The sequence below is a fragment of the Dermacentor silvarum genome, chromosome 9, assembly GCF_013339745.2.
Source record: "Dermacentor silvarum isolate Dsil-2018 chromosome 9, BIME_Dsil_1.4, whole genome shotgun sequence".
Lineage (NCBI taxonomy): Eukaryota > Metazoa > Arthropoda > Arachnida > Ixodida > Ixodidae > Dermacentor > Dermacentor silvarum.
In genome coordinates, this window is record NC_051162.1 from 69,425,185 (window position 1) to 69,443,178 (window position 17,994).

The following is a 17,994-nucleotide window of genomic DNA, read 5'->3' on the forward strand; positions in this document are numbered from 1 at the left end:
ACGGAAGATTCAGAACAAATAAACATTTATTCGTCGGGGCAACTAAGCTGACGTGGCGGCCATGATGTCGAGCTTCTTCTTTGTCTTCGTCTTCGTCGGACGCGAAGCACACTGTCCACTACATGGCTCCCCCCTAGCGATGAAGGCATTGCCGTCGAGCGGTTTATCTGCTTGAGATGGTGTTGGAAGGTGCGGAGTGGTCTTGGGAGTTCGATTCCATGGCGTCGAAGAGAAGCGGCGGGACAAATAGTTGCGATGCAGGATCACGTCCGAGGTCACCAACTTGTGGGAACGGAAGACTCGGAACAAATAAACATTTATTCGTCGAGGCAACTAAGCTGATGCTGCGGCCATGATGTCGAGCTTCTTCTTTGTCTTCGTCTTCGTCGGACGCGAAGCACACTGTCCACTACACTGTCGTTTGGCGACGAACGCACCCCATAACTTGGTTTCAGGAGAGCACGCATGCTTTTCATTGGTGCCTTTGCATAGCAAATTCTCCGGGCGGCCCCCAACGATGAACACGAACAAAAGAGGCAAACAAAGCTATTCGCTCTTAAGAAGGCTAGTAAGTAACCACAAATGCAGAGTTGATTTCCTAAAAGAGTTTTCATGCTCGAGCCTCAAATGTAAAAAGGATTGAGCTGAATTGTAAAAGTTTTGTAATCAAGGTTTCGCACGCAGCTTCGCGTGCCCGCGAATTCAAGCCTGTTAGCGCACAAAACGATTAAGCTTCTTGCCTTTGCTGAAACTATTTTGGTATCCGAAGGCGCAGCAGGTCATGGTAATGGAAAATGCCGTGAAGCGACGTCGCACTTGCCGCAAAACTTAGTTCAAGGCGTTCGCAAACCAAAACAACACGGAAGAGGAACGGCGCCAACATGGGCTCCTCGCCACTCGGTAGACGCTTCTAGGGCAAAAATGGCGATGGAGCGCGACTGTAAACAAACCAAGCCAGCGCCCGGCGGCGCGACGGCCCACGTGACGCCATTAGGCTAATAGGGGCACGGCGTCGGCCTCGGGTAGGGCGCCCGAGGAGGAGGCGGCATTCCTCAAAGCGTGTCACTATTTTACGAAGTTTGAGGGGTTTTAACCGCCGCAGGATTAGATCGTCCCCTGGCGGCTTGCGTGCGATGGTAGACGGCACGGTTTTTCCTCGCTTCCTCACTTGCGCGCGCTAGATTGAGCCACCATTCTCGGCACAATTCGTGGCAACTTGCCTGGCGCTCTTTGGCAATCCCTGCCCTTGCGCCAATAAACATAAAACTGAGATTTCCTTCAAGAGTTTCTCTGTGCAGTGTGCTGCTCCATCATGTAAACACTGCCAGGCGATCGGAAAAGTCACATCAATATTTATCTGTACGCATACTTTACAAGAAAAAAAAATCAGAGCCCTTCCACTACTGTGAAGATGGAAGCCAGCGAAGCTCTATGGTGGGTCTGCTGTTGGGAATACTTCCCCCACGATGAGAATCGGCATATCGTCGTTCGGCATTACCCAACCGAACATGTCTATCAAGAACGTTCCGGTTGAGAAACTCGCGTTGAAACCGGGCCGTCACACCGGAAAAGTTCGGCGCTAACGTTGTCGAGGCGTGCGCCACTGTTGTCAGGTTCCTGGAGGGCAAGACGACGCTGACGTTTGGCCTGAACATAGCGCTCGCTCAACTCAGAGCCCACGGCTCTTCGCTGACATTTCGCCTAGGCTTGGGAAGCCCTCATGCTAGAATCAGCACGTCTACGATGAGCCCTTTGCCGAGCGCGTTCGCGGCAGCGTTGCTCAAACGCGTTAGGACACGTCGTCAGTTGCTCATGAATGGCTCATAGCCCCTTAAGCAATGCCTCATACCCCAGTAAACGCGGCCTCACCATTACAACGACCGAAGAGAAGTGAAATTCTACGCTGGAAGGACTAGCAGCAACGCAGCCAGCTGTGGAAGCAGAAGACGACAACGAACGCGGGAGCAGTAACTTGAAATGCTACCTTGAAAAGACTCAGTTCTTGCTCTAGGACATCTTGAAGTATAGTCTGCATATCTATTAACCAATTTGGGAAATCTTTTTGGCGATATTCTTATGAGTCACTTTAAAATTACGTCATATTCTTTAAGCACGTGCTCGTGCTCGGCACGGTGTCCAACGGCACGAGCGCAAACCGAAGGGCGCCAATGAGCCAGCTGCGGAACAAGACGACGACGCTCGAGCCAATGCTGATGATGATAGTTTTTTTCTGCACGCGGACACGTTCCTCGGGGAACTAGCCCTTAACAGCTTCGCTGTAAAAAACGCGTAATGTGTGTGCCTTCATAACAGTTCACTGTACTCGCGGACAACTTTCTGTGGCAATGACGGGAAAGCTACGGAGCCATAGCACGCACAAGTGAGAGCGCTTCTGAAAAGAGACCCGCGTTTTTATCCATGTCAGTTTATGTTGGTGAAGAGAAAACATAAGCACCTTATTAGCCAGAGGTAAATAAGACAGAACACACCACACAATGTATAAGTGCACTTGCCGCTTTTTTCTTCCGCCTCTGGGAAAACGCGAAACCGTCGCACGTGGAAGCTGCGGCGACTCAGGGTCTGATCCGAGCTACCAAAATCACTGTCAAACGCTGCCGGACTACTCGGCACGGTATCACATATGCAGCAGCCACGCGCATGTAGCTTTCCCTTCAATGCCACAGAAAGCTGTTCGTGAGTATAGACAACGATAAACTCTTCCGCTGAGCAAACTTAAACGCGTGGCGTGAAGACGTGAACGGGGAACTAGGAAAATAAAAATTGTGTTCTCTAACTTGCTTTCAGATCAAGACTCGCCTAAAATGCTGTACTACTCCACCGCAAAAGTTGTGCGATTCAGCCAATGCAAAAGAAATTTGGGCATTCCGGATATCAGGACAATTAAGTGGAGACGTACTCTACTCTGCACACAGTCAGGTGGAAGAAACGCTATGGCGGTAAGTCTGCTAAAAAATTAAGTAAGCTTCCAGAGACTTTGATGTGGTGTAAAATGCGATTTGGTACCACGAAAAAAAACGACCTTGTCAATTCCAAGCAATTTGTTGCAATGATAACAGCCGCCCTATTTGTCCACACTGTTTTGTTGCTATATGTTTACGGTGGTCGAAAAGATGGTAGAATAGCTGAATTTATCTGAGTGCTTATAGTAATAAAGGCTGCAAGTATTAGGTTGAGGTGTTTATCTCCCTCATATTTTCTATGTGGTTGCCTCTGAGGAAACATGCAATATTTACCCATTGCACGTCGAGTCGTATACAGCATCGCACAGCTACAATATTAAAAGCACGCCACACCAGAACTACTCAGTTAGGGGCAATTCTGCCAATTAATTATTACTTCAAGTAAAAACACATGAAATATGGCAAATTATTTTGATTATTCTGGCCTACAAACCACTGCAAAATTGGTCCACTGAATATCCTCAAATACAACATTCTTGTTTAAGCAAATCGCTGCTGTAACATGTGCTTTCTGCTTGACAATATAACCTTTTGTATGAACACATTATCATTTATTGCTGCTTGAATTATAACCCTGCGCAATGTCCCTATTTAGGACATATTTATTGCTACGTTATGATGTCTTTGTCATTGTTTCGGTTCAATATATATTTGGTATTCTGTTTGAGACTTATATAGAGTTTGTATTACAATTACCGTTTACAACATGGACAGTTTCGGTCAGGAAGGGTCACTGTTTTCCAGGGGGAGTACCTTCCTTAGCTATACCGAAACGCAACTAAACGTGTCCCGGCCGAGCAGTTGGTTTTAGAGGAAGCTTCAGTTCGGGGGCTATTATTTAAATATATGAAAAATTATGAATACTTTCCTTTAAAGTTTTCCCCTCACTTTGCGGTTCGTCAATTTTTGCACCTTTATGGAAAGTTTGGGACAGTAGGCGTCACTAGGTATGCGCTCTAGGTATGCGCTTATAGTGCTGTCACTATAAATAAACAAAAATGTGGTCGGTATCTGGTGTGTTTTCAGACACAAAGGCCCGATTTTCTAACCTTAAGACCATACACACATGCCAGAGAAGAAGATAACCCTTCAAAAGTTTCCAGATGCAACCCAGCGCATGAGACGCTTGGCAGGTAACGTGCCTCGCGCAGCAAGAACTTTATTGAAAAAGTAAGAGTGCGCTTCTTCTAGATAACGGTAAAGAAAATACAGCATATCCAACGGGTTCTAATTTATATACAGCGAAACTGTGATCGCATAACGAGTCGAAACAAGAGTTTGTATTGAATGTCCGCACAATGTGACACGGAAGGTTTTATTCTGGCATTGTAGAGAGGCTATTGCAATGCGACCGCCGCTGTCGCGGAAGCGTGAAGGCGAGCGTCATCTGGTGGGTGGTGCAATAATTGAAAAATATTGCGGGGCGTCGCGGCGTCTTTCTGTTTTTTTTTCTTTCCCACGCATTGCCTCTGCCGTGAATGCGCCTTCGCGACGCTGCCACGGATGCTAGTGAGGATGATCTATGGGTATCCCTTTGAAACGGGGCTGTGACAAATAGTCACCTAGCCTGCTTCATTTAATCTGGCAAGTCATACATGATTTTCGGTCGAGCACTTTTGTATCATCATCATCAGCCTATTTTTATGTCCACTGCAGGAGGAAGGCCTCTCCCTGCAATCTCCAATTACCCCTGTCTTGCGCTAACGTATTCCAACTTGCGCCTGCAAATTTCCTAAATTCATCGCCCCATCTGGCTTTCTGCCGACCTCGACTGCACTTCCCTTCTCTTGGTATCCATTCTGTAACCCTAATGGTCCACCGGTTATCCATCCTGTGCATTACATGGCCTGCCCAGCTCCATTTCTTCCGCCTAATGTCAACTAGAATATCGGCTATCCCCATTTGTTCTCTGATCCACACCGCTCTCTTCCTGTCTCTTAACGTTAGTCCTAACATTTTTCGTTCCATCGCCCTTTGTGCGGTCCTTAACTTGAACTCGAGCTGCTTTGTTAACCTCCAAGTTTCTGCCCCATATGTTAGCACCGGTAGAATGCAATGATTGTACACTCTTTGTTTCAACGATAGTGGTAAGCTCCCAGTCAGGATTTGGCAATGCCTGCCGTATGCACTCCAACCCAATTTTATTCTTCTGTAAATTTCTTTCTCATGATCAGGGTCCCCTGTGAGTAATTGACCTAGATAAACGTACTCCTTTACAGACTCTAGAGGTTGACTGGCAATCCTGAATTCTTGTTCCCTTGCCAGGCTATTGAACATCATCTTTGTCTTCTGCATATTCATTGTCAACCCAATTCTTACAATTTCTCGATTAAGGTCCCTAATCATTTGCTGTTTTCGCCTCCATTTTTGCTGAATAGGACAATGTAATCTGCAAACCGAAGGTTGCGAAGGTATTCGCCGTTGATCCTCCCTCCTAAGCCTTCCCAGTCTAAGAGCTTGAGTACTTCTTCTAAGCATGCAGTGAATAGCATTGGAGAGATTTTGTCTACTTGCCTGACCCCTTTCTTGATAGGTAATTTTCTACTTTTCTTGTGGAGAACCAAGGTAGCTGTGGAATCCTTGTAGGTATTTGCTAAGATATTCACGTATGCCTCCGGTACTCCTTGATTACGCAATGCCTCTATGACTGCTGGTATCTCTACTGAATCAAATGCCTTTTCATAATCTATGAAAGCCATATAGAGAGGTTGATTGTACTCCGCAGATTTCTCGATTACCTGATTGATGACATGGATATGATCCGTCATAGAATATCGCGTCCTGAAACCAGCTTGTTCTCTTGGTTGGCTGAAATCAAGCGTTGCCCTGATTCTATTGGAAATTATCTGGGGGAATATTTTATACAATACTGAAAGCAAGCAAATGGGTCTGTAATTCTTCAATTCTTTAACGTCTCGCTTCTTATGGATTAGTATAATGTTGGCGTTCTTCCAGCTCTCTGGTATAATTGAAGTTGTGAGGCATTGCGTATAAAGGGCCGCAAACTTTTCAAGCGTGATATCTCCCCCATCTTTGATAAATCTACTGTTATTCTATTTCGTCCAGCACCTTTTCCCCTGATCATGTCTTTAAAGGCCCTTCCAACATTATCGCTAGTTATGGAAGGAGCCTCTGTATCCGGTTCATCACTATTTCGAATGAAAGTAGCTTGGCTGTTTTGGGTACTGTACAGGTTAGTATAGATTTCTTCCGCGGCTTTTACTATGTCATCGAAATTGCTGATGATATTACCATGCTTATCTTTCAGTGCATACATCTTGCCTTGTCCTATGCCACGCTTTCTCCTTACTGATTTCATGCTGCGTCCATATTTTGCGGCTTCCTCAATCTTTCCCAGGTTATAATTTCGAATATCCCTTACTTTCTTCTTGTTGATCAGTTTTGACAGTTCAGCAAATTTTATCTGATCTCTTGAATTGGGCATTTTCATGTTTTGTCGTTTCTTTATTAGGTCCTCTGTTTCTTGGGAGAGCTTACCTACCGGTTGCCTTGGTGCCTTACCTCCTACTTCAATTGCTGCTTCTGAGGTCAACCTAATTAAGGTTTCATTCATTACCTCTATGTTGTCTTTATCTTTCTTTTGCACCTTTAGCACGTTACATCTCTTTAATCTTTCTACTCTTCTCAAAACTTCTGTATCTACGTTGTACCACTGTCTAAGCCTGTATAGGATCTGGTCGAATCAGTCTCTTCTTTTTTTTCGTTTTTCACCAATACTCTAAACTCTCTTGCTTATCTCGACTGCTTACCGCTTGATGCTTCCATGCACTTATAATCCAAACGCTTCTGGAAGGTGTACGTTATGTCCCGGTCTCATTGGGTGAATCTCTTCGCATTCCATTAGGATGTGCTGAGCGGTCTCCAGATTTTTGGTGCCTCATACACATGCGTAATCTTGTTGCGAATATTTATTCCAGTATGTTTATTTCCTTAGGCTACCGGCTCGAGCCTCAGATAGCAAGGCACTTCCCGTCGTGTTATCGTACAGATTTTCCCTTTTTATTTCTTTCTTCTCATTCTTGTTCCCTTTTACTTTCTTTCTTCTCATTCTCTCCATGGTGTTTTTTGTTTCTATTCATTTTATCCGATTCACTGTCTCTCTCTCACTTTCTTTCTGATGACTCTTGTTTGTCTATTTACACTTTCAATTACCCTGTACTTTGTTGTAACTTTCTTTACCTCTTCCTGCATTCTGCGTCCACGTTATTTAGTTACTGATGCTTGGGAAATTTAGCCACCAATTTATTTCGATCCATGCTCCTGTGTCCTTCTTGAAAATTATTTTTGTTCTGCGCTTCTCTTACCTCAAAAGAGACCCAACCAATGTCAACCTGCACTGTCTCATTTGTGGTTTTGCCGCGGGCTCCCAAAGCCAACCGGCCTACTGATTTTTGGTTAACTAGCAACCCCGACAATATGTATATTCTATTTTAAGCACAGAATGGCATTTCCGAACCTTAGCGCTGACATCACTACGTCTCCAGATTTCACGCACCATCTCACATTTACTGTGGCCCCAAATTGTCTGTTTCATTATTCATGCTTCCCGCTTTCCCTTTATTGCCATGGTATCGTGGTGCGTGCTTGAATAAGCCTTGCCTTCATTTATAAATGCGCCGCGGTACTTATATTGCTAGACTTGATATTGCCTGATGGGTGGAGGCGAGCGCCAGGAACGCAGCGGCCTGCGGCGGTTATGTCACTGGCGCCTTCCGCTGTGATTGATCGAATAGCGGCCGCTGCGGCCACATTTCGATGGATGCGAAATGCAAAAACGCCCATGTGCTTGCGTTGTAGTGCAGGTTAAAGAACCCCATGTGGTCAAAATTAATCCCGGAGCCCTCCACTACGGCTTGCCTCATAATCAGAACTTGTTCTGGCACGTAAAATCCCAGAAAGAAGAAGAAGAAGAATGATTGGTTCGCCTATTCGGTGACCGAACAGCCACCCAGCGCCCATGGTAACGCAAACCCTGCTCGGTTCGCAAAGGGATGCTTGTTTTTAAAAGTTACAGCACGCATTCATCACCGAAATTTACGGTGGGTTTTTCATCCTGCTCTGGGACTGGGGCACACTTCTACGAGGACAACCACGTGCTGTCTTGTGATTTAACACGCTCTAATGCTGCATGAAAGTATCAATTTTTTCCCGCAAGGCACACTATGGTGGCTGAAGGATGCGTTATTCATTAAATTCTGCGGCGCTTCTCTTGTCGTCATGCCCCAAGGTATCGCTTACAAAGATACCAACCCAAGGTTGATTCTGGCAGGAATCTTTTTCTCGTTAACCACTGAAAGAAATCTGATAAAGTTTGTCGCATTGAAAAGTACAAGTTAAAATCGAGTGACAGTAGCATGTACATGTTTTCTTTAGTGCGCCGATTTTATTGAATACTGTTTACATATGCTAAATTACAATAATGTCACAATTCAGTTCACAACTCTAACTCATCACTGTATAACTAAATGACGACTGTGGATGACGCACCCAATATTTGATGTAAAACGAGCACATCTGTATAATACACCCCTGTGAAGTATTTGAGCGAGTTGTGATTGTAACGTTCGCAGAACCTTTATAAACTTTGCCAGGAATTCACGCAAGCTGGAAATTCATACGCCCCTTTTGCTCACCTGAAAATGTTTCAAGAATGATGTTTACAGGACTGCAGTTTATGTTTTTGATTCTGCGTTACCGATTTGGAAACTTCGTGCTTCTATTTTTTTTCTAGCTTATCATATCCGGCTGTTCTCGTAAACATTTCGTGACCGAAATCAAAATTGTTCCTGACAGAGTCACTATGGAGCTTTAATATACTAAAATGCAACAATTTTTATTCACATCATTTTAGAGGTCCAAAAACAAAGCATTTCTCTCTACATGCAATTGAATAGATGGTATTAGAGGTAGCCCCGACCTAATGCTTTCTAATAATAGGTATTCCTTCTCATTGAGTTCGGAATGCAGTTTTACAGATTTGAGCTCAAGTTGAACTGCGGTAACGCTTTTTTTCCTGAACAAACAGCTTCAGTGACTGAGCACAATTACTGAAAGCGTTCATGTTTGGGCTGGTTGGTGTATAACTTGAGCGGAACCTACCCAATAAAAGGACGTGAATGAAGGCGTTGTCTGTCCATTTGTCCCGACCTGATATTCGGAGCTGTTTTCGCTCACGCATATTGTCACTAGCCTTCAGAAGTAGTCTTGTGGGTTTAATAAATCGTAGAGCAGCTGGCTCCTGGAAAACGCGTCCGTCGGGGCAGGCTCTCGAGAAGGAAAGACCCGTGCGGTCATAAACAGATCGTGGCTTTGGCACGTAAAACCCCATAATTTAATTTAATTTTATTCTTCGTTCTTTTGAGTTCGACCCACTCGTGTCAATCGGTCAGTGTCTTGACACGGCAGCATAGCGTCCTGCATCGTCAGTACTTCACGACCGTAAAGAAGGCGAAATGATGTGAATGGCGTCGTCTCTTGCACCGCGGTGTTATACGCGAAAGTCACGTATGGCAAGATCCGATCCATGTTTTGTGTTAGACGTCGATGTATTGCGAGCATGTCTGTGACCGTCTTATTTAGTCGCTCGGTAAGTCCGTTGGTCTGCGGATGTTAAGCGGTCCTCGTGCGATGCCTGGTGTTGCTTAATTCAAAAACTCCATCCATAAGCTGCGCTGTGAATGCTGTTCACTTGCCGCTCATACAGGTTGGACCAATGCCGAAGCATCATGGTCACGTCCTCGGACAAGGACTCCGCGACCGTCTTCGGAGGGCTCCGCACGAGACCAGCACAGAGCTGCTCCATGACCCCGCGCATCAGATGACGTAACTTCTTCTCCTCCGTAATTCTTGGGTCAGCTCGTCTGAAGAGGCGCGTCATGTCTTCGATATATGTGTTCACAGTTTCGTTTGGCAATTGGAGTCGGGCCTGAATCGCTCGTTCCGCTCGTTCGTGGTGATCAGCACTGGTGTAGGTCTCCAAAAGCTGAGAACAAAACTCGCGCCACAACGTCAGTTGCTCCTCGCGGTTCTGAAACCACGTACGCGTGCCATCCTCCAGGCAGTAGACGTGACTCTGTTTTTCTGCGTCTTTTCATTAGTTCACAGCGGCCACGCGCTCGAAGTCGACCATCCAGTCTTCGAACACTCTGCCATGAAACGTCGTCGGGACCCGTGGTCTTTCAAGTGTGTACCCGTTCGACATCGTGCTCCCCGTACCGGTTGGGGCAGTTTGAACGGAAGCGCTGGTCACACCAGTTGATGTGCTGGGAACCGCAGCGTCGACGATTACCGGGGACAGTCCCCTCATCCTGCGGCTGGCCCGATGCACGTGACTGTCGACAGGCACCGGATTTCTAGTGCGGATCTTTGGAGCGGTCTGCAACATCCGTGAGAGTGTGTACCCAGCACCTCAAAAGTTTGTCACGAGCCTTCAGAAGTATTGTGGGTTTACTAAACCGTCGAGCACCTGGCTCCTGGAAAACGCGTCCGTCGGGGCTGGCTCTCGAGCAGGGAAGACCCACGCGGTATTCTTTGTTCTTTTGAGTTCGACCCACTCTTGTCCTCCACCAACTGCCGACGGGTGGCAATATAATAGGAGGAAAACTTGTGGCACTGCAGAAGACATTGTGTTTGATCTTACGTGGGGAAGGGGTGACACTTGCAACTACCTCTGTATATGGTTAGATTTTGCTTTTATGCAATGCATCGCGTCTGTCGTTTAGATCATAATTTTTCATTTTGCTTTCGCCATGCTTTACTTGTCCTAACAATTGCCAAGTATGGCAGATTTGTTATGCGCTAGCCAGGAAGGTGGACGCCGTTTCATGAAAGGTAAATTTTTGTCATCATAGCGAGAGAACGGTCCTAAGTCACAAAAAGCAACACCACAGGGAATACCGTATAGGGTTTCATTATGGTCCTGTCTTACTGTTTCGTAAATGACAACATTTACCGTTTACTTCCGGAGTATTCCAGCAACGTGTACATTGTCAGCAGTGCGACCTCGCCATTGCCAAGTTGGTCAGTATGCTGCGGTTTGTTGCGTGAACAGCGAGTTGCAAAGTGAGAGCGCCAAACGCCACCATCCCTTCCTTCGGCCGTGGTTAGGCGTGTGGTATTGACTGTTGTTGTCCAGAGCCGCTCAATTGTCAGCGTAATGACAGTATAGTGGTCCCACACATCACCACCAATGCTTCCTCACTGGCGTCTCTTGCCTCCACAGATTAGCACTGCCAGCGTTGGCACACACCTCTTAATCTCCCCAGCTCGATGCAGTGCAGCGAGAAATACAGTCTGTACGTGTCATACATTTATCTATGATACCTGTGGGTTTTTTGAAGACTTTTCTGTTTACTGGCTCCCATTTTCGACACTATGAGATCGGCGATACAGCACTGGCAGTGGAGGAGGGGTTGGGAATCTGCTCTGTTTTAGATGCGAAGCATCTTATGCTCGGGGCAATGTCACTTCCTCCCTCCCTCCCTCCGCCGTGCGGCGGCCACACCCCTACTGCGCATGCGCGTCCCCCTCCTCTCCTTGTCTCATCTCCTCTCCTCCCTCCTCTCCCTCCTCTCCTCTTCTTGTCTCATCTCTCTCCTTTCGGCATTACTCCTCTCCTCTCCGAAGCTCCTCTCCTCTCCGGATTGCGCAACGAATGGCAACACCTGCGGCTCCGCGCGCGATAATGCAAAGCAGCTTAGGTTAGAGGCGCTACGGTAGGCGCCCCAGAGGCACCGGCTACAGTCACCAACGCCGCGCGCGTTCGGTGCGAACGGGGGCAAAACGTCGACGGCGTCGACAACAGTTCTGCGCGTTGCTGGTGCTGCTGCATGTCCAAGTTTATACAGCTGATAAAACTACCTTGAGTCGACCCCATGGCTGCTTCGCATACTACTCAGGGTTCCCCTACGGGAAGATGGTGTAATTTTTTAAATTTGGATTGCCCGAGATGATCATTTGATATCGCAGCACAATCAACAAGCTGCTCAGGTTGATGCCACACACGTAAACTTTAAAGGATATATAGAATGGCGAACAATAACATGTTTACGCATTTTCTTTAGTTCACTTTCTTCCTAAATCAATGCTTGTTAAGTGTTCCCAACGTGCGTTTCTTATGGATGCTGTATGGTTTAGCCGGTAATGGTAAATTGATAAATGAATGCCTGAACTGCATGTCGAAAAATCAGTTTTTGAATAGCCACACTTGTTGGTTATCGGCCAATATCGGCTGAACCACAAACATATTGAACGCAAAATTATAAATGACATAACCACCGTAAAGCAAATGCAGGCGTTGCGTGTTCTTCCGCGGAATCGCAACTCTTTCGGATGGACAGAGCCCAGCATTTTATAGGCAGAAAATATGTATTATAAGATTTGTAGCGGTGCTCAAGTGATTCATGTTTTTCATGGAGCTACCAATGATTACATAGATGTTGTACTAGTCATGTGATAATTTATACGTAAATTCGTCCATTGACCTAAAAGTCTCCGTGTAATGAATCCCCAACAAAACACACTCGACTATGCTGTAATGGTCATTTTGTATGCCTTTAATGCAATGAACATTCTTCCTCAAGTTGCCCTTTCATTGCGGTGTTGGAAAGCGCTTTCGGATAATGTCAGCGTTGTGTTGTGTCTGTGCCTGTTATGATGTAACCTATGGCCTCGTTGCATCCAGTATTAATATGCTGCTCCGGTCCTTAGTGACGGAATCACTTTGCAACATTGCATACGTTTTTTATAAATTGGATCATGAGCGTGAGAACAGGATTAAAATGAATGGAGCAAACTACAAGGGCGTTTTCTAAGTTGAGTTCTGGCACTGCTTGCAACAGACTGATTTGTGATTATCCCTAATTTCTGTATACGCTCTAATCAAGATGTATAAAGCAAGGTTGCATTTGCTGTGATTTTATAATATTTGTAATGTTACTGGCCACAAGAAATACGTTATTTTTAATTTTCTGATTAACATTTTCGGGAAGTACTATTACCTTGTCTTAGAATCGAATTTTGTTGCCACAGGGTTTGTCTGGCGGACCCATCACTCGCATCTCCCAAGATAAACTAGCCGTCCAAGTAGGAGTTGGCTCGCACACTTTCTGCAAAAAGGATTTCAGGCCAAGCGCTAACACGCTCGTCGCGCCGTACATACCATGGATCAAGAAAGTGCTCAACCGCTGTGCAATGTGGGAGCGCCTTAGCAATTCCCATGACAACCCAGGCAAAGGCAACGATGGGCATGAGGAGTCATATGAAACGGAAATACGTTAAAACAAAATAAGTATTTCCTTGCAATTTTCGTCGTGAATGAAACGAATTTACTGAAAAATGTTGCGAATGTTTTCTTTCCCTAGTATATACGTATATTGTGTTGAGGATCGTTTGCCTTGGTGGGGCATTATCGGAAATTGTAGTGCAGGTGCACAAGTGCGCGGAAAACAACTTACGAACACTCGTATCTTCCTTTTTGTTTGTCACTGTGAGTGTGTCTGCTGCACGATTTAAACATTGATTATTCGTTAGGTTCAAACTATTGCTAGAGTTTTGCTTCCCAAAAACCACGATGTGTTTATCAAGCACGTCGTAGTGCAGAACTCCGGATTAATTTTGGCCACATCGAATTCTTTACATTCCACATAAAACCAAGAATGCGAGTATCTTCGCTTTCGGCAACCATCTCAATGCGGCTGCCACGGGCATGATCAGGCTCACTGACATAAATCTCAGCAATACTCCACCAGAGCCGCTGAGCTACAACCGAGGATTGCTATTATTGGTTGTTTGGTTGGTTAGGTTAGACGTGTGCAGTAATCTTTTAGCACTTAGACGTATGAGTGTGTTTGACCTGTTGTTTACAGGCAATATACATTAGCAATGTAGCAAAATTTATCTCCGAACTAGATTGACATTTATTTCTCAGTATAGATGCTCTCTTTGCGTTTTACTCACAGCGGGTGTCACATGTAACTTGAGCCAAACTATAAAAATATGCAAATGCCACGTAACTGGAAAGAACCAAGGTAAGATTGCCGTCGCTTGGAGATACTCGAATTATCATTTGCATTCCGCCGAAATACATAGTTTCACTTAATTAACCAATCAAGTTCTCAAATATTATACTTACATGAAAAGTGTCAATGAGGAAATTGTAGAGAAACATGAAAAACTCCCTAAAACAGCTTTATGTTGCTCAATACGTGCTACATAAAAGTGTTGTTGCGAGCGTGAAATGATCCCGCGAATACACGTAAAATTGCTCGTGACTGGCGCTCGAGGCACTTTTCGTGTGTTCGCGGGCTTCTTTCACACTCGGAAAAACACTTTTATGTAGCATGCATTGAGCAACAGAAAGCTGTTTCGGGAGTTTTTCATGTTTCTCTACAATTTTCTCATTGACACTTTTCATCTAATTTTAATGTTTGAGAAGATTATTCAGGAATTATGTGTAACTATGTAATTAGGCGGTATGGAAACAATATTCCGAGTATCTCCAAGCGACGGCAAACAACGTTACCTTGGTTCTGTCCAGCTATGTGGCATTTGCATATTTCTAAAGTTTGGTTCAAGTTACGTGGGAAACCCTATATATAGGAAGCAATTAACATTATTTATCACAAGTGCTTATAGAAGATTGTAATTTGGTGTTATTATATGCGAAGCATCTTTTGGCGAACATTTGAAACTTTGGCGTTATCTGCCTGTCTGTCTCTCCGTCTGCCTGTCTGTCTATCTATCTATTTATCTATCAACTGTCTATTTGTCTATCTATCTAGCCGCCTACGTCTTGGTGCTCTCATGGTCGTTTCGTTAACTTGGTATGTACCAAAACTGACCTAGTACGACAAGAGTGTATGGCTAACATATTGATAGGTCATGGACATGCGTGTCATCTAGGTCATAACACAGCCACCTAAAATTACAATGACCAAGCGAAAAAGTGATTAACACTCAAAAATCACTTAAATGGGTTCCTGAAGTGGGCACTAAGTGAAGGAAGCAATAAAGAATGATGGTAGAGGTCATAAGCATAAGCAAGACTGAGAAAAAAAATGACATTGACTCAGCGTAAAAATATTAACACTCAAAAACCACTGGAACGGCTTCGGATGTGGTTTACAACACTAACGGATGATAATAGAAGTCACAGACATCAGTACGTATGACTCAGCAAAAATGACAATACCTCAGCGAAAAAGATTGACATCAAAAACCAATGGAATATGTTCGGACGGGGGCACTAAGTGAAGGGAACACTAAATGATGATGGTAGAAGTCATAGTAATAAGTATGACTCAGCAGAAATAGCAAATACTCAGCGAACAAAGATTACCATTCAAAAACCACTGGAATGGGTTAGGACGCCGGCACTAAGTGAAGGAAACACTGAGGAATGGTGCAAGTCATAGTGATGACCATGACTCAGCAAAAATGACAGTGGCGCAGCGAAAAAAGAATAACAGTCAAAAACCAATGGAATGGGTTCGGATGTGGTACAAATTGAAGGAAAAGGCTAAAAGTTGATGGTCGAAGCTATAGTCAAGAGCATGACTAAAGCTTTCGCCTTAAGTGCTCTAAGGCATAGCTAAAGGGAATCCTGAGGACTCGACATGAATGCCATGATATGCGTGTCATGTAGGTCATGAAACAGCCACCTTCTTCTACGTGCTCTCATGCTCGTTTCGTAAACTTGGTAGGCCCACACACTGCTTCTCATAACATCGATTCCTACAGGGCGTAGGATCTGCCGGCTTTATTTTTTTTAGCATATATTGAAAAAAAGACACTATGGGACAACGTAAATAACTTTTTATTATAAAAGACCAACTTTTGAGCAGTTACAATCTAGTAACTGATGACGCAGCCGCTCCTACACGAGCTTCTTTTCCTGCTAAATGATCAGAATTTTTGCAACGAAATGCGGAAAACGTAAATGTCTTCTCAAGGACATGTCTTCAGCAATATGTGCATGCAATATTGACGTATTTATTCAGCAACCGCTAGAGATTCAAATGAGGTAGACAATCTGAAAAGTTCGAGGTTCTTGATATAGCATTTCATTGCCGCTCTACTTCGCTTAAAAGCATGGGTCATTGAGAATGATTCATGAACCACGCATTACCAATCTACTGATTCTTCTCGATATTGACGTGTTCACTGTATAGCGACGTCTTAAATGTTATGCTCGCCGTAGATGTATGGACAAATAAAGCCCCTCTTTAAATATATATATATTTTATATCTGTTCAAGGGATTCGCAAACGGTTTGGACTGTTGCGAAATAAATATTTTTTCAATAATGAACGCTCTCACGAACCTTACCGGTGTACAATAAATAATTATGTTAATGCTGTAACCTTCAAATGAATTCTGAAAACTTCATCTCAGTGCCTATAAAAGAAAAGCGTGTCTTCCTGTGTCTTTTCGCCACTTTTAGTCACCGGACGTAGAAAGGCCGAGTGATTTCAATTGTATATATGCCCAATCTCAGAAGCCTTCGGAGTGTGGACGTCGCAGAATGCTTTCAAAGTCTATTTTTATTCCATATGAGTACGCAGCAGTTTGCATCTGCAACTAATAGCGAAAGTGCAATAAACTTATTCGGCGGAGCAGGGACGCACTTTTGCCTATGATGATAGATGATCTGTGCTAAAGCATCTGTGTGTCTGCGGAGTTTGCGACGGCATGCTTGCCAACGTTTGTTGATAATTGTCTGAACAAAGTAGATATTTCTAGCTGCTTTCTTGATTCGTCCAGTTGGGCGCATAGGTGATGATAGGACTCTGTCTAATCTGAACATGAATTTGGCGGCATCAAAAGGTAATACAGTAGCGAAGGCGCCGTCATGTACATCGCACAGAAGAAAGCATGCAGCAGGCACTCTAAATGACTTCAGAACCAAAAAAAACTTATGTAGGGTGGTTTGTGCTCGTGCTATCAATGCGGTACTTATTGTGTCTCATTGGCCTGAATAACAAAAGTAGGTTTTTATTTCAGTTTATTTATAACTAAATTAAGAGCATGGAGTATTTTTTAAGAAGGAGGGGCGTGGGAACACATGAGGAATAACAATGAATGTTTATCTGATTGCTAGTCATTCGTTTATTGTGTTTATTTTTTTTTTCGTGCTCAGACCGTCAACTCATAACCACTGCTCCGTCCCTGTGATGGAAGCAGATGCATACCATCTAATATGGACATGTACTGGTTTACAGTCGGAACGCTCGCGTCTCCTACTACAAGCCGGCCTCCGCAATAGTGTGACAACCAGCTATCACCGCTGGATACACGATAACAAATTCCACAAAACACTGATTCAATTTATACACAACACAGGCCTCACAGCACACATATAAAAAATGTCACAGTTTTGCCCTAAGTGCGAAGCAATGAATGCGATAGCAACACAGCAATGTCATACGAAGTAAGGTGAGCGGCTTTGGTAGCAATATGAATTGTAGTAAACATGAGCTGATTAAGTAAGCAGGTGTGCTGCGGCGTAAGTAGACCGACATGAAGAGACACTCGATGACCACGAGAAGGCGCGTGTGAAACGGTGGTGTTGATGAGAAGCGCTTCCCGTGGGCAGCGCGTGCGAAGGGACACACCTGTAGCGCTGCACTGCCGATCCGGGCAGCATTGCATGTGTGGAGTGCGTTGGAAAATGTGGCCAGACTATTACTAACTGAATGAACAAGCGTGGTGTGAGCGCGCACAAACAAACACGAATAGATCACACTGAATGACTGCAGACAACGACTGTCAAAACGGTGGCAGGAAGTGCGTACGCCGCAGCGGCGAAGGTACGTGCGGTCTATCGCTTCAACGGAAACTGAGCGGCGAATACACGGCGCATAAAGGTCAGAGCCGTGTGGAGGTAAGAGACGGTGCGAGCGAGCGACGAGCGCGGTTGTTAGCAGAGTAGAAGTGCACCCCCCCCCCCCCCCGCTCCTTTCGGCGCTGGCTTCCCGCTTCCTTCCTTGCGCGT

General features: G+C 44.9%; 1 protein-coding gene across 1 annotated transcript in view; it reads left to right on the plus strand.

The window, feature by feature from the left end:
- Positions 1–13,317, plus strand: part of LOC119464774 (clotting factor B-like) — a 35,466-nt gene extending 22,149 nt beyond the window's left edge. The window contains exons 7-8 of the mRNA XM_049655748.1: positions 2,806–2,957; positions 13,032–13,317. Of these exons, the coding sequence (XP_049511705.1) occupies positions 2,806–2,957; positions 13,032–13,280 (401 nt within the window). The 3' untranslated portion in view covers positions 13,281–13,317. The remainder of the gene's footprint in view (positions 1–2,805; positions 2,958–13,031) is intronic.
- The last annotated feature ends 4,677 nt before the right edge of the window (positions 13,318–17,994 follow it).